Source organism: Colossoma macropomum, unplaced genomic scaffold, assembly GCF_904425465.1.
Source record: "Colossoma macropomum unplaced genomic scaffold, Colossoma_macropomum, whole genome shotgun sequence".
NCBI classification, from domain to species: Eukaryota; Metazoa; Chordata; class Actinopteri; order Characiformes; family Serrasalmidae; genus Colossoma; species Colossoma macropomum.
Window position 1 is genome coordinate 1,359,817 of NW_023494790.1, and position 23,876 is coordinate 1,383,692.

The 23,876-nt window shown below is 40.7% G+C and overlaps 1 protein-coding gene across 1 annotated transcript in view; it reads right to left on the reverse strand.

The window, feature by feature from the left end:
• Positions 1–585: 585 nt before the first annotated feature.
• LOC118808987 (phospholysine phosphohistidine inorganic pyrophosphate phosphatase) overlaps positions 586–23,876 on the reverse strand; it is a 63,673-nt gene continuing 40,382 nt past the window's right edge. The window contains exon 7 of the mRNA XM_036571872.1: positions 586–3,242. Within this exon, the coding sequence (XP_036427765.1) occupies positions 3,149–3,242 (94 nt within the window). The 3' untranslated portion in view covers positions 586–3,148. The remainder of the gene's footprint in view (positions 3,243–23,876) is intronic.

Here is a 23,876-nt window from a genome sequence, read left to right on the forward strand (position 1 = left end):
GTATACTTGAGTATATTTTTGTTTAGTATATCTCTGATAAGCATGAAGAGAACATGCAAACTCCACTCAGAGATGACTCTGGTTACCCGTCCGGGGAATCGAACCCAGACCCTTCTTGCTGTGAGGCGACAGTACTACTCAGTGTGTCATCGTACTGCCCTGTTACTTTATACACTGTTACTTTATACGTTTTACGTATACTTTTCTTAAGTACATCTCAATCAAAAGATTAAGTACAAGTGCAGGCTGAATACAGTAAGTATAAGCCAAGTATAATTTTGTTTAGTATATCTCTGATAAGTACATAAAAGTATACTGAAAGCATACTCACTTATTTTTTAGTTTTAAGGAAGTACACTAACAGCACACTTGAATAAACTTCTTTTTTTGTAATGCTCCCACACTTCTGCACTTCCTTTTCTTCCAAAGCTGATGGGGAGCTGCTGTAGCAACTGCCAGCTGGCTCCTCAAGTGTTGTTCTTTTCTAGGCACAGTATACAACATATAGAGGATCAGGTCGAAAAATGCTGCTTTAAACAGTCCTTCCAGGGCTGGTTGTTAAAATAATGAACACACAGACAAAAAGAAACTTTCTGATCAGACTTTATACAGGAAAACTGCTGCAGATGCATTCTGAGAAAATAATGAGGTCAGTGTTCTATACCTGCTCTAGAGGCTTTGTGGTTTTCCTGCTCAACTATAGTGGAGCTGCCAAATGGGGGTTTCTAATAAAGTGGACGGTGAGTGGACGTTACATGTTCCCAGCACATTTTTGTGTTTTTCCTTCTCTAATACACCCAACACAACTTATGAAGAGCTTAATAATCACCTGGTTATCTGAGAGAGGTGAGGTCTATTACTGCAGGGAGACACTAAAATGTGAACTGGTGATACGGCTTTCAGTATATCGTCACTGTCGTATCAGTTTTTCCCCCTTTTTCTGAGAGCCTTGTAAAATCCCAGCCCCCTTTACATTGAGTGAACCTGTCGTGATGAATGGGCCAATAGAAATGACCCGAAATGACTAATCTAACAAATCTAAATACATTAACATGAAAGTTCATTAAAGTTCTTCAACAAAGATCCAGTTCAAAGATACAGTTCAGTTTCATCAGCAGCGATATTAATAACTCACTGATGTGACACGATTAAGAACAGCAGTACTTTGACAAAAAACAGACATTCTTCACGTTTTGTGTAGAACTAAGCTCATCTGAAACTGCAGCCGCTTTCAGACATGCTCTTTTACGCAGTGGTTAAACAGGAAGAGTCTAAATGTGAACATAAACCACAGTCGAAATCCCGGTAAGACTGATGCAGCAATGTACCTATACAATTCCCAGGAAAGCACCCGGAGGCCCCAAGCATGGACAGAAGCTGAAACATCACCCGGAAAGCTGAGTAATGTAGCAGCTTCTGTTGTTTTAAAGTCGAGTTTTCAGTTTTCATGAGTGGAAAACGTCACCAGAGTGTATTTGTATGATTCTAGTGGTGAATCACTCAATGCACGAAGGGCTGCTACTGCAAAAACAATGCAAGGTGGTTGCAAAGGTGTTGCTAGTTGGTTTCTATGCTATTGCAGATGGTGCTATGGTGTTGGAAGGTGCTTGCTATGTTATTACAACTGGTTGCTAGGTAGTTGCTAGATGGTTGTTAGTTAGTTGCTAGGTTGTTGGTAGCTATGGTATTCCAGGTGGTTGCTAAAGTGTTGCAAGGCGGTTGCTATGATATTACAACTGGTTGCTGGGTAGCTGCTAGATGGTTGTTAGTTGGTTGCTAGGTTGTTCCTAGGGTACTGCTTGGTAGCTATGGTATTCCAGGTGGTTGCTAGTGTGTTGCTAAGTGATTGATATGGTATTCCAGGTGGTTGCTAGGGTGTTGGATGGTGCTTGCTATGATATTACAACTGGTTGCTAGGTAGTTGCTAGATGGTTGTTAGTTAGTTGCTAGGTTGTTCCTAGGGTACTACTTGGTAGCTATGGTATTCCAGGTGGTTGCTAGTGTGTTGCTAAGTGATTGATATGGTATTCCAGGTGGTTGCTAGGGTGTTGGAAGGTGCTTGCTATGATATTACAGCTGGTTGCTGGGTAGTTGCTAGATGGTTGTTAGTTGGTTGCTATTGTTGTTCCTAGGGTACTGCTTGGTAGCTATGGTATTCCAGGTGGTTGCTAGGGTGTTGCTAAGTGGTTGATATGGTATTCCAGGTGGCTGCTATTTTATTACAGCTGGTTGCTAGAGTATTTCTAGGTGGTTACTACATTATTTTCTCAAGGTTTCTAGGGGATTGCTAGGTGGTTGCTGTGGCTTTCCAAGTGGTTGCTATGATATCACAATATTTAGTTTTTCTGAGGAAGTGGCAAAAATCTGCCCTTCATGCACGGTGCTATTGCTCAAAAACAGTACAGCCTAGCTGACAAAGCAGGACTTTTCTGTTGTGTTTTTGTTTCTTAGAGTCAATTCTTCACTTTCTAGAGTCAATTCTTCACAAAAGAAAAAGGTCAGTGGGGTGTAAACTACTGTTCAAAGTCTGAAATCACTTGTGTTAATAACTGCTTCAATAATATCAATTATACAGTGTAGATCTAAATGTTATAAACTAGACATCAAAATGTAAACTGTAATAATATATTTACAGTACTTACTTGTCACTGAATTACTACCTAATTACTATTAGAATAATATTAGAACCATTTTATACTCTTGTCTGCAACCAAACTGGCTTTATATTATTGAAAACAGTGACTGGAAACCTTTGAACAGTATGATTAAGAAATGAGCCTGTCAGCCATTCATGCTGAGGATGTCCTATGTTGTATAACAGGACTTCAAAGGCAAAAAATAATGTGTGCATCCTGATAAAATCCTGGTTAAAGTGGCTGTAGGTCTGAATGAAGTGTGCCAGTAATGTTCTCGGTCTTGAGCGTGGAAGCACTTTGTGATTGGACGAGACAGCCACAGCATGCAACTGAATATTATGATTGGTTAGAGGGCTTATTTGCATATTGTGGCTTTCTGTATATCAGGCCAATAGCGATACAAATGTACAAATAAAATGTGCGTCCCTAATCTACGGTCAGTTCTAGTCCAGGCTCAGAATGTGAACTGTGCTGTGATTCCTCAGCAGGTCCAGCACCAGAATTGGGATCTATTAGCCACGATGTTTCAGTATGGTTTCGACGGCAGCGGCCAGGTTGTCCACGTATCCATCGGCGGTCACTGTAGGGTGTCTCTCATCGCTCGGCCTGCAAACACACACCAAAAAGGCTGTGGTGAGAAAGTGGACTCTTTACATTCTTATGCCATTAAGTTTCCAAGGCTCTGATTTATATCACCTGCCTTCAGTTCATACTGAACAGAAGCAGCTCTTCTTTTAATTACACCACTGTGCAAAAAGTGCTGTAAGCATGAGAAAATTATCTGTAAAGTATTTTTTTTGGGCAGATAAAATTTATTTGTTCCAAAAATCACCAACATCAGAATAAATATACATAAACAACAACACACATATTAATCCCATTACTGAAAGTGAATTATGTTTCGCTTTACATTTATTTTAAGTGTTTTTACTGGCAAATAATACAGATAAACATTTTAGAACAGTCTAGGTTTCTAAGAAGATATTTTATTATAATCTGATGTTTGATGAAAAGTTACTGCTGTGTGAGAAGTTACCATTTTTCCACATCAAAGCAAACAGAAACAAGGCCACATAGTGTCACTGATGTGAAGCGCCACTCTTATGAGAAACCAAGTTAGTTGAGTGCTAGTAGCGCCCTCTTGTGGAGAATCACCAGCCTGTTAAATGTGAGTGAATGAGTTACAAGTCAGATCCATGAGGTGCTTTAAATCTAGAAAGCAAGACTCAAACCTGTCGATATGGAATTTAAATTAGATGTAAGTATTCATTAAATTCATTATTTAACTAACTACGCAATTAATTCTAGAATTATTTAGTTACATTTCTAAACTTATGTAATTTAAACAGCAACAACTCTGCGCCTCTAAGGTTTAATCTGTGAATTGAGTACTTGTTTAGAAAAAAAACCTGATACAAACAGGTATTAAAGTTATAATAGCCCAATATATAATACCCAGTGCAGCTACACAACGCTGTTCCGTTTGACTCCGTTTGAGTAGTTAAATGTCCAAGAGCTGGACGTCATTTAAGGGAAGTGTGTGTTTTTGTGTGTGTGTCTGAAGGGAAAGCAGGTCTGAGCGTGCGTCCGTCATCTGAATGGTCCAAACACACGCAGAGATCAGTAAACAGGAGGGTGGAGCTGGTGATGCTATCACACACACACATTAGTGAGTGTGATTATGAAGAGGGCTGTGATTCCAGGCTGATTACTTCGAGGAAAAATCTTACACAGCAGAACAGCTTCTACAGAGGGTCAGAGAGAAAAAGACGAAAAGGATATACTGAAAAGGGCATTTCATGAAGAAAATGCAGAGAGTGCACTGTGAACGCAATCCCCCAGTATTGCCAGATCGTTGCTATGGTGTTCCAGTTGGTTGCCAGGGGATTGCTAGACAGCTGCTGTGGTTTTCCACGTGTTGCCAGTTGTTTTTTATGCTATTGCAGACAGTTGCTAGGGTGTTGGTAGGTGGTTGCTGTGGTTTCTCAGGCAGCTGCTAGGTGTTTGATATGGTGTCCCAGGTGGTTGCATGTGTGTTGCTAACCTGTTGGTATGGTATTTTAGGTGGTTGCTAGGGTGTTACTAGATGGTTGCTATGGTGTTCCAGTTGGTTGCCAGGGGATTGTGAGACAGTTGCTATGGCATTCCAGATGCTGCTAGTTGTTTTTTATGCTATTGCAGTCAGTTGCTAGGGTGTTGGTAGGTGGTTACTGTGGTTTCTCAGGCAGCTGTTTAATGGTTGATATGGTGGTCCAGGTGGTTGCTAGGGTGTTGCTATGGTAACCTAGGTGGTTGCAAGGGTGTTGCCAAGCAGTTGATATAGTATTCCATTTCGTTGCTAGATGGTTGCTATGGTGTTCCTATGTAGTTTTTATGGTATTCCAGCTAGTTGTTCCTATAGTATTGCTAGGTAGAGGCTATGGCATTCCAGGTGGTTGCTAGGGTGTTGGGTGGAACCCAAATACAATCTGACAAAATTCGGCTAAAAGCTGACCCGATCTGACCCATGGCACTGTCCAAATCCGAGCCCAGCTCAAAAAAAATGCTGCCAGAAACTGACTTAAATCTGACACATCCATCCAGAGGCCGAATAAAAATTCCCAAATTATATCTTAGCAACAATGTTAAGTCATTGCTGCTCAGGTGGGTCACACCAGTTACTGAAAGCAAAGGTTCACATACTTTTGCAAACAAAGACATTTCATGTTGGACCACTTTGTTCAATCAATGAATGGAAAACTATATACTTGTTTGTGTTACTTGTTTTACTGTTTTTTCTTTATTGTTACGATCTGACCAAATTTATGTAGAAATTCAAAGAATTGTTAAGGGTTCACAAACTTTACCGCACCATAGTAAAACAATATCGTCACTGTTGGGAAAAAAAAACCTGTATTTCCATTTTTTTGACCAAACTTGAAAGTAGCAGTAGCTCTTTACACTGTGTGAAAAATTCATGATAAATGGATCAAAAGATCTACTTAAAAATGAAATGTTTACATTAACTTACATTCAAAGCTCAGAATGTTTTTCCTTCTCTGGTAAAGTTACCATTCTTGGAGATACGAGGTATATATTTAGATGACATATTTCATTTTCATGGTAGACAGAAGAAGAGCGTCAGTGTGGTGCACAGAGGGATATGAAAGCTTTATAAATAAATAGAGAGAGAGAGAGGAGGAGGAAGAGAGACAGGATGTGTACGAGCTGAGTCCTGAGAAAGAACCGCTGTACAGTAAACCAGTGTGTTTAATGGTGTGTGAAGCGTGGAGTGTTTTTGCTCCTTGAGTGTCGCACAAAGCCATCCTACCGTGTTTAGTGTGCACGCAACAGGTTCAGATAACAAAGACATTCCTCCTGTGTATGTGGGTGAGTCATATAAAGGTGTTTGTTTTCCTTCTATTGTTTAGGCTGCTGACATCAAGGTGTCCTGCTTGTGCCAAATAATGAAGAGTGGTCAGTCTGCTTTCCCTCTCCAACACTGTCTCAACATCACCGTCCACTTAACGTCGTCCTTAAAGAGCCCATACCCTACATTTCTGTTTTATTTCCTTTTTATGTCCACTTTTGAGTGTTTTTATGTATCAGTAATAGTCAGAATTCATTTTCTTTATTAATTAAACAGGCTGTTTTGGTTACTGTGCTTTTAAAAATAATGCAACCTGTTGAATTCATACTCCACATACTCCCTCCCACTTCCTCTTCACTCCTTACCAGTCTAGAAGAAATGAGTTCAGCATCAAACATCATCCCTTTACTCGTCAAGAGCTCCAGTCTTCAGCGGTGAAAAGCAACACCAATGCTAACTTGTTTTGCTTCTATTTATGTCACTTCTTTTCTTTGTGGTTTCTTCAGAGAATTTGTCGAGAGCAGAATAAGTCTTCTGGTGTTTCTCAAACACTAGAGGGCGCTTCTGAGCGAGTCCAGATTGAATGGGTTAAGATGGGGCATTTGAGCAAAATTATACCTTATAAATGCTTAAGCATTTTTAGTATAAAAGATTACATTCATTTCCAGAACAAAGAACAACATAAAACATTTTAACACCCATTTAATATTTTTAAGAGCTTTTAAACTCGAGTTATACAAGATTAAATTGGCACCTCGTGTACGAAAAGGGCAAAAGGGCGACAAACACCCTATTAATATCCTTTATTTCAAGTACAGACAATGAATTTCGGATTCAAGATGCTACTGTTTTCAGCTATGTGATGTAATGTAGTCCATGTTTATAGATAACAGTGTTGATTTTTATTAATGCAGACCATTGTAACAGAACCCAACAGAACCCAAACAAAACAATTTTTTTTCAGATTTACCTCTATATTACCAACACCCACCCAGCCACCCAAATATGGTCATATCATAGCAATCACCTGGAAAACTATTGCAACCACCTAGCAACTCCCTAGCAACCATGACAAATAATGTAGTAACCACCGAACAATAACCTAGCAAACACAAGAGATACCATAGCAACCACCCAGCAACATTCTAACAACCACCTGAAATACCAAAACCACCACCAAGGAATACCGTATGGACAACCTAGCAATGACCTACAGCTGCCCAGTGATGCTCTAGCAACCCACTGTAATACCATATCAACCACACAGCAAAACCCTAGCAACCATGCAAGATTTCACATCAACTGCCTGAACACACTCTAACAACCATCTGGAACACCACATCAATCACCCTAGCAACCACCGAAGATACCACAGCAACTGCCTAGATCAGGGGTCGGCAACATGCAGCTCTTTTACTGTCCCTGTTGTGGCTCCACAGCTGAATCAGATTAGTAGGTAAAAATAAAATAATCCTCCTTTACAGTAAAATAAAGCTCTGCTGATCGTTCAACACAGTTTAACAATAAATGGTCTTAAACTCTGGAGTTAATGTAGAACTGATAATTCACCCTTTAACCCTGAAGATCAGCGCAGACTGCTGGTCACCATAGCAACACAGACAACAGTCTCGCCTAGCTAGTAGCTAACGAAACGGCAAAGAGAGAGATTTAAGATGAACATCGATAATTTGGAGATGAATGGACTGATTAGTGTTTATAATCACTCCAGCTGGTTTCCTGATACGTTTAATCTGCAATGAGAAACTGACGAACACTAAAAATTCTCAAAGATGAAGTCGCTTCTCATTCGAATTGTCCCGTTCCACCTTAAATGGTGCAGCAGTTGCATTCTGGCTCCCCAGGCACCATTTAAGGTAGAACAGGAAAACTCAAACAAGAAGCTGGTGAATGAGAAGCGACTTCAGCCTCACAGAAAAAAAGTCAAGAGACATTTTACAAGAAACTGTTCTACTTTTAAGGAAAAGTTTCCTGCTGGAGATGTGAGAAAAGCAGCTATAGCTGAGCTAAAGATTAAAGCAGAGCAAAGTAAATCTGCGTTTTCATTTATATTATATTTTTAGTCTATGCTAGTAAATCAGCACATACTGAGGCATGTTTACAGCTAAGATGGTAAAATGGACATAAAATGTTGTGGCTCCCAAGGTGGTTTGATTTTTGTTGGTGGCTCTTCTTAACCTCACCTGCATGACTTGGTTTACATCTCAGTGACTGAATTATGCAGAAAAATTGAAAAACTGGTGGAATTCCTGTTTAACAGCGGAGGACTGAAAGCAACACAAGTGATCCGAATGGATAACACGGTCTCTCGCTCTCTCTATCACTCTATCTCTATCTCTCCTTTCATTTCTTTCACAATACCTCTTTGTACTCCTGGTCATGGACGTTACACCAAAGCAGAGGACCTGCATGTTTGCCTGTGTGCGTGTCGGCCTATCGCTCAGTATTGATATTGCAGTGACCTGCGAGACGCTGCGCGAGTGCTATTACTGCAGCAGTAACAGTAGATGCTTTGTGCTGAATTTTGCATGGTCACATTGACTTGGTTACCCCTGCATTATTTATGTGCATCAGAGAAAAGAGGGCCAAACACACACACACACACACACAAACACACACACACACACACACACACACACACACACACACACAAACACACACACACACACACACACTCACACACACACACACACAGCTGTGTACATGTTGTGAGCAACCCAGCCAAATTACGTATTTTGTTGATTTTTGAAGGAAATATTAATGCACAGTTACATTATGTTTGATTAACTTAAAAAAACATGGCATTGGTCAAATTGTGGCATGTGCAAAAGTTTTGACACCCTACTAAGCACTTAGTAATACCCCCTTGGGCAGCTTGCGAGTGCTTTTTGTAACCAGTTAGGAGTCTTTCTACTCTTGTTTTAGGAACTTTCCCGCACTCTTCTTCACAGGACGCTTCTAGTTCTGTGATATTCTTGGGGGGTCTTGCATGCACAGCATTTTTAAGATCTACCCACATTTTTAATGATGTTCTAGTCCGGAAAATGTGAGGGCCAGTCCAAAATCTTCAGCTTGTGTTTCATTAAGTAATTCATGGTGGATTTTTTGGATCACTGTCCTGTTGTAGACACCTCTTTTAACCTCCATTTCTTGACTGATCGTGCCACATTTGCTTACAGAATGTGCAGATATTTGGTGGAATCCATTCTTTCACTAATCTGTGCGGTATTTCTTGAGCCACTGGCTGCCACACAACCCCAAAGCACAATAGATGCACCCACTTAACAGTTGGCACGGTGTTCCTTTCATCAAATGCTGCTCTTTTTTATCTCTTTCGGTAACTGTGGCATCAATCCACAACATTTCTTTCTAAAATGCCTCCTGCTTATCTAGATGCTGTTTTTCTTTCTTCACACATAGACTTTTGTGATGAGGCCATGGGTAAGGTAAGCCTCTGGTAGCTCCTCTAAGCACACCATGTTTGTGTGAGCAATGCCTCACAGCACAACGGTGCACAACCACTTCTGTGTCAGTAAAACCTTCCTGCAGGTCCTCTGCTGTCATACGGGGGTTTTGCTTTGCCGTTCCAGACGCCACACAAGCAGTTCTATCTGAGAGTTTGACGGTGTTCCAGATCTCGCCTTGACTTCCACAGTTCACACTGACATTTCTTAATGACATTTTGAAAGTGGTGGTGAGCTGGAAATGATGTGATGCCTTTTTATTGCCTTCTTCTGCTTTGTGGGCATAAATTAGGTTCATTTTCAGATCCTCAGCCAGGATTTACAGGAGCCTGTGGTTGCTGAGAGTTAGCACAGGGTTTGAAGAGTCAAAGAATTTATTATGCTCTGGAATTCTCATCAGCTGATAATTCCTAATGACAATTCTTGACCTGATCAGTCCTAATGAGTGAAATTAGACCTAATTAGTTCATTAATGCCTAACGAGTTAATTAAGGCCTAATGAGTTAATTAAGATTTGAGACTTTCCAACTGGAAAGGCATCCAAACTTTTGCACATGCCACAATTACTATTTAATTTTTTTCTCTCTTTCTATACCCCCTTATCTCACTCTCCATCGCTCCTTGTTTTCTCTCTCCCCCCTCTGTCTCCGTCTCTCTCTTTCTCTTTTCTCAATCTCTCTCTCTCTCTCTTCTGTCTCTCTCCTCCCTCTCTCGCTCTCTCTCGTGGCACAGGCTGGCACAGGTCGTGACAGAACAAAGAGGAGCCATATGGAAGACACTGCAGGGTTCTTTGGGTTCTTTGTGGCTAAGCTCTTCTCCTGAGTTCATTAGCATGCGGCCTGGTGCAATCCGATTGGACGGTGTGATGTGTGGGTGTACTAACTGGCTCAGTGCCGAACTGGCCCCACCTCCTCTGCCAGCTGATTACACACTGCTATCACATCCATCAGAGACAGATAACGAAACGGCCCAGACGATGACCAGGCGACGTCACGTCCCTCTCTCCTTCCCTTTCTCCCTCCATCTCTCACTCTTCATTGAGCTTAGACTGAGGAAGCATTAAAGCGACAGTCCAGCAGAATATTAACCCCCACCCCAAAATAAGGCTGATCAGCCAAGACATGTTTAGTGTCTGACGTTTGCTTCTTTAGAGGCTAATGTAGCTAACAAGCAATGTAAGCTTATTCCTCACCAATTAGCATGGTGCTAACTGCATACCTAAACAAGCGCATACTGACCTCAAACTGTACGGAGTTATTCAGCAATCGCTAATAGACTAGACTAGTGTCTTATTGCTTTTACACGGCGAAAACATAAAACATGATAAAATACACAAATATTCAGATAAAAATAATAATAATAATAATCGCAATAAAAAATTCTTCCACTAAGAAATGTAGTTTGTTTAGAACGTTCTTGATGCCAAGCAACAGTGGACTGGTGAACAGGACAAAACTTTGTCACACTTCACTGTATATTAAAGTTATTTTTATTAACTTTTACATTTTTGTCATATAACAATGAACAAAAAACGTACATCATTTTTGCTCTTAAATTACCACCGCAACAATAATGCTAATGCGTCAAGCTAACTGTGCCACACTGGGTTTAATGCTACCTAAAGGCAGATCTAACCAAAGACATGGATATTTAAAGAATCTGAGGCTTTGTTCACACAGCAGGTAAAAGTCTGATCTGTTTCTTTATAGGTGACACAGAGGTGTGTGTCTGTGTGTCAGTGTGACAATCTGAATACAACCTGACCTTTTCAATTCCGATTTGAGATGTTTTCATATGTGGCACTGAAATCTGACGAATTTGACCTGCGGCAATGTGACTCAGTCTGAACAGCCAGATCGGAATTCATGCACCTTTTACGTCAATCCAACTCGACATTCGTCATCATTCCTAAAAATTACAAGAGACTCATCCAAATCCCTCTGTGTTCGAAAGAAATGGCAGAAGAAATCCGTAGGAGAACGAGGCTGCAGCGTCAGAGAACAGTTAAAAGTCTGAAAGCAAAGTTTAAAGAATCCGAGGACGCGAACCAAAGAAGTGACCGCGCCCTTTTTACGGCTCGAACACATTCTGGGTGATGAGCCCAGCTGTCAGTCAGTGAAGCTTCATGATGGCTCCTGTGATGCTGGTAAGCAGGTAAAAGTGGCCCAAATCCGATTCTTTTGTTTGGCTGTTCAGATTATCTTTTAAATGTGATCTGTATCATCAGTCTGAACAGATCAGCTCCTAAACTGACCCACATGCACAAAAGAACAGAGCGTCACGCTGCTTCACGGCTCATCCAGAGGTAAACAATCACGACCGCCAACGAACGCCAGTCGCTCCCGGAGGATCTGTCACACAGATTCAAAGTCTGATTACTGCCAGAAAATAAAAGCTTTACAAAGTGAAATAAAACGCATTCTGTGGGGTTGTTTATGTTGCCATGGCTACACAACCATCTCTGAAACATGCACACAGTCCTGATCAAGTGTTTTTCTAGCTTTTTTATGGATTTTTCCAAATCTGACTTCGGTTAATGATGACCATATATCTTTAGAATCATTTTGGTATTTTTAATATTTGCAGTCGAGGTGTCGCCCCATTAGAAGAACAGGGTGCATTACACTCTGACGCCTCTGCATCGCAGTTACATGTTATCAACTCTAAAATCATCCTTTTTGAATTGCTGAACACACAGAAACCCAGTCATCAGACCTATTTCAGACAGAGCTCTGCATGCTCCGTAAATTAAAACAGCTGCAAATATATGCAAGTTAACAGTGTGATGTCAGCATTTTTGTCTGTCCACACGAAAACACTGAGCACTCTTCTCAGTTCTCAGAAATCTCCACTCTGTAATGCATCTACAAAAACCTCAGTGACCAAAAACACAGTTTTCATGCAGACAGGAACAAACTACATTTTTGAAATGTTTTCAAAACATCTAGATACACAGTGACTTGGAATTACTACTGAATTCGGTTTTTTGTGAGGTGGTCATAGGTAAACACTGGGTATTTTACAGCTTTGAAAGGGGCCTCAGCTGCAGATTTTAAGACTAGAAATGTCAGTTTTATAAAATCCTAAATTCAATGCAGTTGAATTGTAAACCTTATATCAATGCATCATGATATTTTTATGCATTTTATACCCCTGTTAAAGGCAGAGAGGCAAAAAGAGAGCGAGCGAAGGAAACAGCGATGTTTCCGTGGTTCTGTTTCTATCATCATATCCATAACGATACATTACAGTATTTATAGAAGTGGTGGAACGCACTGCACCCCAGAGAGAGATACGAATGGCGGGTTAATAACAAGCCTGCAGGAGAAACAGGTCTAAAGCACTGCACTGGGATCTGCTCACTGCGCACAAATCCCACTCTAATCCCAGCAAGTCCAAACGCCCAGCGGATCCCACACAGCGGCGCAGGAGGAAGTTTCCAGAAGCTCCAGGGCCAAATAAACAGCAGCGTTTGGCCCACAGCTCTACTGACCTCACTGCACAAAAAGTAAACCGTCAAACTGCTCTCAGTTTATCAATGTCTGAAACTCGAAAATGGTCTGAATCACTCAAAGTTACATCTGAAGTAGAGATAGACTTCATTTCTGTAGGTTTTAGATGGTTCAGATTTGTGGGATGTGTCTGTTGACTAATATTTAGTTAATATGCAGTTAATTACAGGGAAGAAAAACAGGATTTTCACATAATATTAATGTATCATAATGCTCAAACTGGTGCACTAGTGCTAACAGGACAAATAATAGCCTGCGCCTAAGTACCAGAGGCTGCTATCTTGTATTTCCACTCAGTGGCCACTTTATTAGAAACACCTTCCTTATACTTGCACTCACTGGCCACTTTATTAGAAACACCTACCTTGTACTTCCACTCACTGGCCACTTTATTAGAAACACCTACCTTGTGCTTTCAATCACTGGCCACTTTATTAGAAACACTGACATTGTACTTCTACTCACTGACCTTCATTGGAAACACTTACCTTACAGGTCCAATATATGGGATGGCTAAAACATGTGCATTTACAATGTCTAATTGTACACAAACAAGGTGGCCCTACAAGGTCAGAGTTTCTGATAAAGCAGCAGTGGAATATACAAACCCAGTTCCAAAAAGGTTGGGTCAGTATGCAAATAAAAACAGAAAGCAGTGATTTGTAAATCTACTATGACTTGTATTTGAACAAAAGCAGTACAAAGACAAGATATTTAGTGTTTTATCTTATTAACTTCACATGCACCATGTTCCAAAAAAGCTGGGACAGGGGCTGTTTAGAAATGCCATTACATGTCCAGGTAATCCGGAGAAATCTCGGTGCATAAAAAGCAAGACCCAAAACCACAACTGAATGCCTGTGACCTTCGACCCCTCAGACAACACTGCATTAAAAACTGGCATTCTGTGATGGATGTCACACCACCATCTATCACTCCATCCACAAATGCAAGTTAAGACTGTTCTTTGCACAGTGGAAGTCATACGTCAACACATGAATTCAGAAACACCGCCGACTACTCTGGGCTCATGCTCATCTGAAATGGACTGATGCTCAATGGAAATGTGCATTGTAGTTTGACAAGTTAACATTTCAGGTTGTTTATGGGGGGATTTAGTGGGTAACTTGCACATCTTTGAAGGCACTATTATTTCTGAAAGATACACTGATCAGGCGTAACATTCTGACCACCTCCTTGTTTCTACGCTCATTGTCCATTTTATCAGCTCCACTTACTATATAGGTGCACTTTGTAGTTCTACAGTTACAGACTGTAGTCCATCTGTTTCTCTGATACTTTGTTAGCCCCCTTTTACCCTGTTCTTCAGCGGTCAGGACCCCCATGGACCCTCACAGAGCAGGTACTATTTGGGTGGTGGATCATTCTCAGCACTGCAGTAACACTGATGTGGTGGTGGTGTGTTAGTGTGTGTTGTGCTGGTCTGAGTGGATCAGACACAGCAGTGCTGCTGGAGTTTTTAAACACCTCAGTTTCACTGCTGGACCGAGAATAGTCCACCAACCAAAAATATCCAGCCAACAGCGTCCTGTGGGCAGTGTCCTGTGACCACTGATGAAAGACTAGAGGATGACCAACACAAACTGTGCAGCAGCAGATGAGCTATCGTCTCTGACTTTACATCTACAAGGTGGACTGACAAGGTAGGAGTGTCTAATAGAGTGGACAGTGAGTGGACACAAAGTATCAGAGAAACAGATGGACTACAGTCTGTAACTGTAGAACTACAAAGTGCACCTATATAGTAAGTGGAGCTGATAAAATGGACAATGAGCGCAGAAACAAGGAGGTGGTCAGAATGTTATGCCTGATGGGTGTTTATACACATTTTGCAGCATCATGCTGCCTTTTAACAGAGTCATTTTCAGGGTCAGCCATGCATATTTCAACATGTCAACGCCAAGAAACATCCTGCAAATGATTATTAAGTGCTTTTGAAGGGAAAGGTGATGTAACACAGTGGTAATCCCAACTTTTTTGTAATGTGTTAGGCATCATATTTATACTGGAATGAGCATATATTTACAAAAAAAACACCAAAATTCATGAGATAAAACATAAAATATTGTGTTTTTGTACTGTTTTCAATGTAATACAGGTCAAACAGAACTTACTAATCTCTGCTTCCAGGAATTTCTAATCACCGTCCAAGCTTTTCTGGAACTCAGCTTGTATTATTACATTATGTTACATTATTATTGTTATTATTATTATTATTCTCACACAACAAAGAACAAACTAGAATAAATGAATGCCATTATACTCCAAAAAAGGTAGAGAACAGTACTGGACAGTTTGCAGCTCGATGAAAATCTGATGTAAGCGCGCAGTTAAATGAGGAAATAGGTCAGTGGAATCAAAAGTGTGCCTGCGGAGCAGCAGAAATCCATTCATTACTGTTTGTGATCATTACGCAATTGACAAATCTCCTCTTTGTTTTGCGAGAGTGATCTCCCATCTGCCTTTCAACAAACACTCGCACGATAAGCTTGGAAGCACCCCGTCCACTGCCGCCCTATTACAGCACCGCAGGAAGCCGAGCCAAGATAATAACCAGACGTCCAACTGAAACAAATGGTCATCTTCAACCAACACGTTACATTATGATAATCCTGAGTATTTAGCAGCAAGCTGTGCCAATTAGACCCCCATTACACACGTCCACTTATTCTGGCAGCGTATCTTACAGAAACACTGATATCATCGGCTCTGTGCTTCTTTCTCGAGGCCTGGAACAGCACTGCTGTTTTCTTCTGCTGGACGGAGTGTGAATTATGGCTGGATCAGTTTAGCGATCGCTTTACTGGAGCAGTGTGTTTTTTTTTGTTGTTGTTGTTGTGTCCAGCTGTGTTTTGGCACGGTCAAGGTCAAGTTTCTGCCCCAGTGGGTCTATATGTCTCTCTCTCACTCCCTGTCTCTCACTCTCTCTCCCTGTTTGGCTTCGTGCTTAAAGAGAGGGAGGAAGGAGGGATCAGATTCATTGTTCAACAGAGACACGATCCAAAAACAATAATACTGGGATACAGAGAGCTTTCTAGGGAAGTTCTTACTTAGCCAGCTGAAAGCATGTTTGAAAATATGAGGAAATGAAGGAATTATCAGCCTCTAGACTCTTTTTTCCCCATTTTCTACCCTCACTGGGCCCGATGCTTAAAAAACAGAGATCATTTTAATGATGAATTACTAAGTTTTACTAATTGCTCACTTAATGATGGCTCTGTAGCACCCAAGTCCAAAAAAGAAAAGACCTGGCAACCCTGAGAAAAGCTCAGTCCAGACCAGGATTCTTCAGTTGCGGTCCTGGAAGGCCAGTGTCCAGCACGGTTTGGTGGTTTCCCTCCTCAATTATAGTTTCTGGAGCTCAAGCAAAGCCCTCAAAGTGTTGTTTTTGAAGGAAGCAAGAATCTGAAACTACATTTAATGACCCAGCCTTTAAAGCACAAAACACCGGTGACAGATAGGAGCTATGAGCTGCCTGATGAACAGAATTATTAATAAATTAATGAAATATAGTGACTCGCCTTCTCAGGCCTTGAGATGCTTCCTCTCTGATGAGCCTCGACCCAAAGAGGCAGTTTAACAGAGCTGAAAATACTGTGTTAAAATGTTGAATAAGAGTCCTGATAACACCAGAGACCACAATCTCTGACAAAAGAATTTTTTTTAAAAAATGCATGTTTTTTAAAATGTAGTGTAAGGTTAATGATATAAAAAGTAAATATGAATCTGTTTTATACAAATTTCTAAATTAAACCTCTTAAAAATATTGTTTTATATTAAAATGGTTAAAAACTGGTTGTTGTGCTGAGCTGTTTTACAGATGCAGAGCGACTATGAAACAGGATAAAAAGAGAAAAATCAGAGAATTATAAGATAAAAGTGTTATTTAATCTCAGGTCAACTGTGTAAATGTACATACTGACTTTTGGAGCTGTGCCTCATATTTTAAGCCCTGAAACCTTAGTGACACGGTTACCCCTCCAAATGGAGAACGACCCTTCTGCACATTTTAATGCAAAATTACTTTTTTAAATGTAAAAGGAAAAAATGTATTTTAAATGTTACATTTTTTTTTCCCAACATGTTAAACTCAAAAATAAAATAAATACAACAAATAAAAATGTGCACATTTCTCTGTAGAAGGTGTGTTAAACTGTCTTTCACTTCAAAATACAACAAAACATATAGTTTGACCAGGGGTGTTCAAACTTTTGCATATGTCGTCATATCATGGCTCCAGGCAGCAACTATGATTTCTAATTTGAAGAAATATTTAATAAAAATGATCATTTTTCCACCTAACCCCAAATGTAGTCAATCAGCAAAGACACATCTGTATCTTTTGATGCTATGAGGCCAATGCAGCCAACAAGAAATGGAAGTTTATACCCCATCAATTAGCACCATGCTAACTACAGACCTAAATCATCACACATTCACCTCAAATGAACTGTTCAGAATCTCTAATAGACCTGATCATGTGGTTCTGACACTGTATGACTCACTGTTACCTACAAACATCGACTAAAGTACACAGAGCAGCTAAAAACAGTAGCAGCCTGAATATCGTCTGCACTTTTATGAGGACAGAATTCCTGCACGATGGCTAACTGGTGGGGTATGAGAATCCCCTTAGCTGTTAGCTACATTAACCCCATCGCTCCAGCGCAAAACTAAGGACTGATTTAATAATGCATGATTTTTCTGAGCTGGCACTTTAAGGTTAAAGGAAGTTGTTGTGAAGTTGTTGTTATGCAGAAAGCAGCTCATGAAAAGAGAAGAAAAGGTCAGTGGCTGAGTCTTAAGGGAACAGCCGACTCCTCAGAGGAGAAACAGCAGCAGCCAAGCATTTTCGTACCAGTGAGGGTTACAAATAGCACAGTTTTTGCCCTTGACTGACATTCTGTACACAAATAGGGGAACATTTCACCTTATTCAGTGTTATTATTGTTAATGTCGAACAGCAGAAAATACACAAATTAAAAGGGGAATTTTATCATTCATTTTTTTAACATTGTGCTCCACTCATAAGATGTAAACAGAGTCGTTCAGAGTGGTTTGGTGTGAAACGCTCTGTTCTAGAGAAACTTAGAGTCAGAACTGTTCACAGTGGTGGTGATAGGAACCAGACGTCCACCTCTAAAAGCTCCCTCACAGAAAATTACTACATGAAATGGTTATGAATTCACTGCCTGATGACTGAGACCCTGTTTTAGGATAGTTTTGGGAAAAAGTTTTTTTTTTTTACATGCAGGGCGTTATGAAGCAAAATAGTCCCCAAAGAAAACTTATTATTTCATATTTTCCACTATTTTCCATCATCAACATTCCATATAAACTCAGAAGACTCGTGTAGGCTCACTGGTGGTTCTGGATAGTAAATAAAATGTCTATATTTGTGTTGTAGTCATGGCGACCCCTGGTTCCTATCACCACCACTGTAAAGACATCTGAACCATTTCACACCAAACCGCTCTGAATCACTCTGTTTACATCTCTCACACTGAGTTATGGAGAAAAGTAGAAAAAATACTCAAATCCCTCTTCAAGCAGAGTACAGATTCAGTGTCACTTCTGTTTCAATGGTGGTGGTGATTGGGGCGTTCTTGCATCTCCCAGGTCAAGATCAGTGTCAATCATTCACATTGATATTATTACATTTAGAAGTTTGTTCCTACAAATTTATTGCGTTCATAAGGTATTTCTGGGCACATTTGCCCTGTATCTGGGTCATTCTACAGTAATGTCCACTTTTCTGTCTCTCCATAGGAGTCACTGGTGTTACTGATCCTCACTGGTGTTACACATTAGAAAGGTAACACCAGAGACATTTTAATGAACAACGCATTTTACATGTTGTCAATCATGGAATATCCACTAAAACATGAAATTTAATCCATTTGTGTTCTATTTTTTCACAGTTACCTCAGAATAAAGTCGGTCACACCAGTGACTTCAGCTAAAAGCTTCATATGAAATCATGAGCTAAATGAGAAAATCTCTGATAACTGAAAGACACAATGGACTCACCATGTGCTTTTCTTCACAGATCCTCAGAAAACAGGTAAAAGGAAGTCGAGTGATGTCATCAGTGTGACTTTTATTTCAAAATAAGAGATTTTTTGTTACGCAGTAACACCAGTGACACGACTCCTGGGGAACTTTCATTATATATTTTCTAATATTGATTTGCCATTTGTTTTCTTTATATCATTTGATTTATATATTCCATAGTCATGTATAGATTATTGCAGTTAAAATAGCAGAAAAACATGTTTTTTTTTTCTTCAAAATATGGCCTCAGCCTTCACACATGACTGTGAGGATGAGCTCTTCTGTGGTGCTTGGAATTCTATATGATTGATTTAAAAACCAATATTGCTAAATTGAGGCTGAAGAAGGTGCCATTGTTAAAATAACTATTTTATTTTAAAATATACATAAATTGTAACCCTTTCAAGTGTAACATATCTATAAACGCTAGGGACACAAAAATGGACGTTTCCATAGAATGACTCATTTGTGTTTTAAGGGGGCAAAAATGTTGAATACAGGGAATCTTTGCCCATTTTTCCAACACTGACTGAGATGTTTGATGTTAAATCTAGAGCGATACTCAAACAACAGAGAAGTGGATCAGAAATGAGTGCTGACCCTGTTTATTTGAACTTTTCCACAGCACGGAGAACCTCAGTGCCCCCTCTCTCTGTCTCTCCCTCTCTCTTTCTATTGCTCTTCCTCCCTCGCTCTCCTCCTTTTCCTCTACATCCGTCCATTTGTTGACTTGCAAACAAGCAGGCGACCCTGACACACAATGCGTGTATTTTTAGTGCCGATGACGCACTGGTCTGGGCTGGAATGAAGAAAGAACAACAAACTAAAAGGAGTGTTTTGTGTTCGGCATCACCCTCACCCGCACCCTCGCCAGCGTTTACTACCGAGAGATACTCGCACGCACCGGCACACAGGCACCCGGCGTAGTGGCTCCTTTGTAAACCCTAAAATACTGGTTTGCCTCTTTACATAAATAATGAATTCCGAAGAGTTTTTCATTTTCCTATTAAGAGGCATGAGATAAAACTCTAAACGCAGGGCAGTTCCTGCTCCTCAGGTGTGACGAGCCCAAGAGCATCCAAGTCTTTTCGCAGTTCACAGCCGCCGTAAGAAACTTTGGCATCGATTTACTATTTAACGACAACATAAATGTCACAGTAGATCCTGAGACATCATATCAGCTTATGTTACACGCAAATTTTTTGTGCTCTATTTTGGCCGTCATGACAACAACCTTTATGGCTGCGTCTCAAAGAGCCTCCTAGTTCAGTAGTTCTGTTCTGTTCAGGGAATCAGGCTTTTTCTAGAATGTCCCATCGTAAAAATCATTCCAGTGCACTGGAGCATTCGTTCCCTGAAAGTTCCCACAATGCACCGCAAAAAGCAGTGAGTAGACCACAGTAGTCATGTCGTCATTTTGTGGTCAGCGCCATGCTGTCATGCCCAGATTAGGAACTCCAGGTCTAAAAGGAATTTCTCTATGAGAAGAATGAACAGAGTTTTCGAAAATCGCCTCTTTCGCATCCTGTGATAATCAAAAATGTTCCAAAGCTGATATGTTTCATACAAACATTCTGCTCTCGAATATCACAGGATTATGAGGTCATTAAAGAGTCGAAATATGAATATCGCTATATGTGAGCTAAAACTACTGCGCACTGAACTGAGGTCATTTGACTGGTAGCCTCATTTAAAACTGCACAAACCAGCACGCTTTGCCAAATAAACAAACGTTGCTCAGCGCCGCCCTCTAAAGGCGTCATTAACGACCATCAACTAAACAAACGTCGCTTAGCGCCGCCCTCTAAAGGCGTCATTAACGAACATCAAATAAACAAACGTCGCTCAGCGCCGCCCTCTAAAGGCGTCATCAACGAACATCAAATAAACAGGCGTCGCTCAGCGCCGCCCTCTAAAGGCGTCATCAACGAACATCAAATAAACAGGCGTCCCTCAGCGCCGCCCTCTAAAGGTGTCATTAACGAACAACAAATAAACAAACATCGCTCAGCGCCGCCCTCTAAAGGCGTCATTAACAAACAACAAATAAACAGGTGTTGCTCAGCGCCGCCCTCTAAAGGTGTCATCAACGACCATCAACTAAACAAACGCTCAGCGCCGCCCTCTAAAGGCGTCATTAACGAACAACAAATAAACAGGCGTCCCTCAGCGCCGCCCTCTAGCGGCATCACGCACAAAAAACAAACATCGCTCAGCGCCGCCCTCTGAAGGCGGCATCAACGACCATCAAATAAACAAACATCGCTCAGCGCCGCCCTCTAAAGGTGTCATCAACGAACAACAAATAAACAAACGGCGCTCAGCGCCGCCCTCTAAAGGCGTCAACAAACATCAAATAAACAAACATTGTTTAGCGCCGCCCTCTAAAGGCGTCATTAACAAACAACAAACGTCGCTCAGCACCGCCCTCTAAAGGCGTCATTAACAAACATCAAATAAACAAACGTCCCTCAGCGCCGCCCTCTAAAGGCGTCATTAACAAACATCACATAAACAAACATCGCTCAGCGCCGCCCTCTAAAGGCGTCATTAACAAACATTACATAAACAAACATCGCTCAGCGCCGCCCTCTAAAGGCGTCATTAACAAACATCACATAAACAAACATCGCTCAGCGCCGCCCTCTAAAGGCGTCATCAACAAACATCAAATAAACAAACATCGTTTAGCGCCGCCCTCCAAAGGCGTCATTAACAAACATGAAATAAACAAACGTCGCTCAGCGCCGCCCTCTAAAGGCGTCATTAACAAACATCAAATAAACAAACATTACTCCCCAATGCCCTCGAAGTGCTATTAATAAACAAAATAAACGTTACTCACCGTCGCCCTGTAAAGTTGTTATTAGCAAACAAAACAAATAAACAAAAACTATCAAAATGCCCTCTAAACACTTTCTAGCATCAGTCAGAAGTGAGAACGTTTGTTGTTTTTGTAAGATTGCTGACGTGTCCACATGTTTTTGGCTTTTTTTTAAAGTTACATGTATTTTCCTCTACACAGTGGATGGAAACGCACTCAATAAACATTCAGCTTTTTTGTGTGTAAAATATTCCATGGAAAGTACACCACATGGCCAAAAGTATGGGGACACCTCTCCTAATTATTGTGTTCAGACGTTTCAGGCACACTCACTGCTAACAGGTGTATAAAATCAAGCACACAGCCTTGCAGCCTCCATAGACAAACACTGTCAGTTAAATGGGTCGTACTGAAGAGCTCAGTGACTCTAAGCATGGCTCTGTCATAAGACGCCACCTTCGCCACAAGTCAGTTTGTGAAATATCTGCCCTGCTAGATCCACAGATGATGAGATGTAGAGCATGTTTACAGATAACAGTCTATCATACAGTGTCAGAAACCACATATGCAAGTTTATTAGAGATACAACTCAACTTATTTTTTTACTACATCTAACTAACGAACTGAATTCTGTAAAAAAGGACTAAAATCGTCCACTCCTAGTGTGGAACAAGTCAGAAATGTTAGCTCTCCACGTGCAACCTAAACTAATCTGGGTGAGGGATGTTGCAACACTGAAACCAAGCTGTCTTTGTGTTTGCTCTCTTCAATGCGTCTGTGGGCAGCCGCTGCAGCTATCGTGCTAATTTGAGCTTCGGAGTGAAGGCGGCTGCGGGAAGGCGAGCTGCTTCCTTCCCATAAAGCAGCCGAAGAGGTTTCACAGCCGCTGCGCCCTCACACGCTGACAGTGCGCTCAGAAAACCCCTGAGTCATGAGAGAGTTTGAGGACAGAGAAGATAAGAGCACAGTAAGAGGCCTGCATGCTAACACTGAAGTCCAACAAACATGCACAGCGAAAAATGATATCATCTTAAATGTAATCAGTATATTTCTCATTTTGAGGCTGTCATTAGATGACTATAAGATTACTCAGCCTATTTCTAGACACCTACAGCAGATCATTTTCCTTTATTTCACCTTAAAAAATCATCCAAAACAAGTAAAATGTCTACAAATTGGTTGAATGATCTTATTATGTTTACAACCTATATTAACTAGATTATTGCACTTGCAAAGATATCATTTCTAGCAGTGTTGATGTTACCGACCTGCCTAAACTGTTCGAGCGCCTGTTCAGACACTGCGACTTCCTCAGTGTGGCTCTTCATTTTGTTTGTCAAACGTCCTGCATGACAGTTTGCTGCAACTGGGACCAAACACACTGTTAGAAATGCAGGTACATTTTATTCATCAAGGTACAAACAGTGTAAATGTTCCTCAAAGCTCCAACAGTGGTTTCTAAGGTCTGATTGTGAACCTTAAATAAGTTTTTCCAGGTGAAAGTTCGTATTTGTACCTTTTCATAACCGAATGTTTTAAACAGAACAGTAAAATAAAAGCCTGGAGACGAGACGGGGTGTGTGGAGTCAGTACAGCTTAGAACATATCATTTCAGTGGATTATGGTTCAGTTATGTTCCCTGACTAAAGGTACTGAGATGGACCCTTGAGGGTTCCACCCCAGTGACAGGAGGGGAACTGCCCCAGAGACAGTTTAGTACCTTTATTTCTGAGAGTGTAGCATAAATACCATTTATCAGGACAAAAAACTGATAACATGGGTTGATTTACTTATTTATGCTCTAATGTTCATATCACTGACAATATTTCATGCATTATCGTGTGATTATTTCATCCATCATCTGTTGTGGGCCACATATTTCATCTGACATACAGTAATATGCAAAAGGCACTAAAGCACTTATCTCTCCAGTAAATGCTACAGTTTTTCTGAGCAAATAAATTCTTACTGTCTGTTTGAACAGCTTTTTAGAGCTTT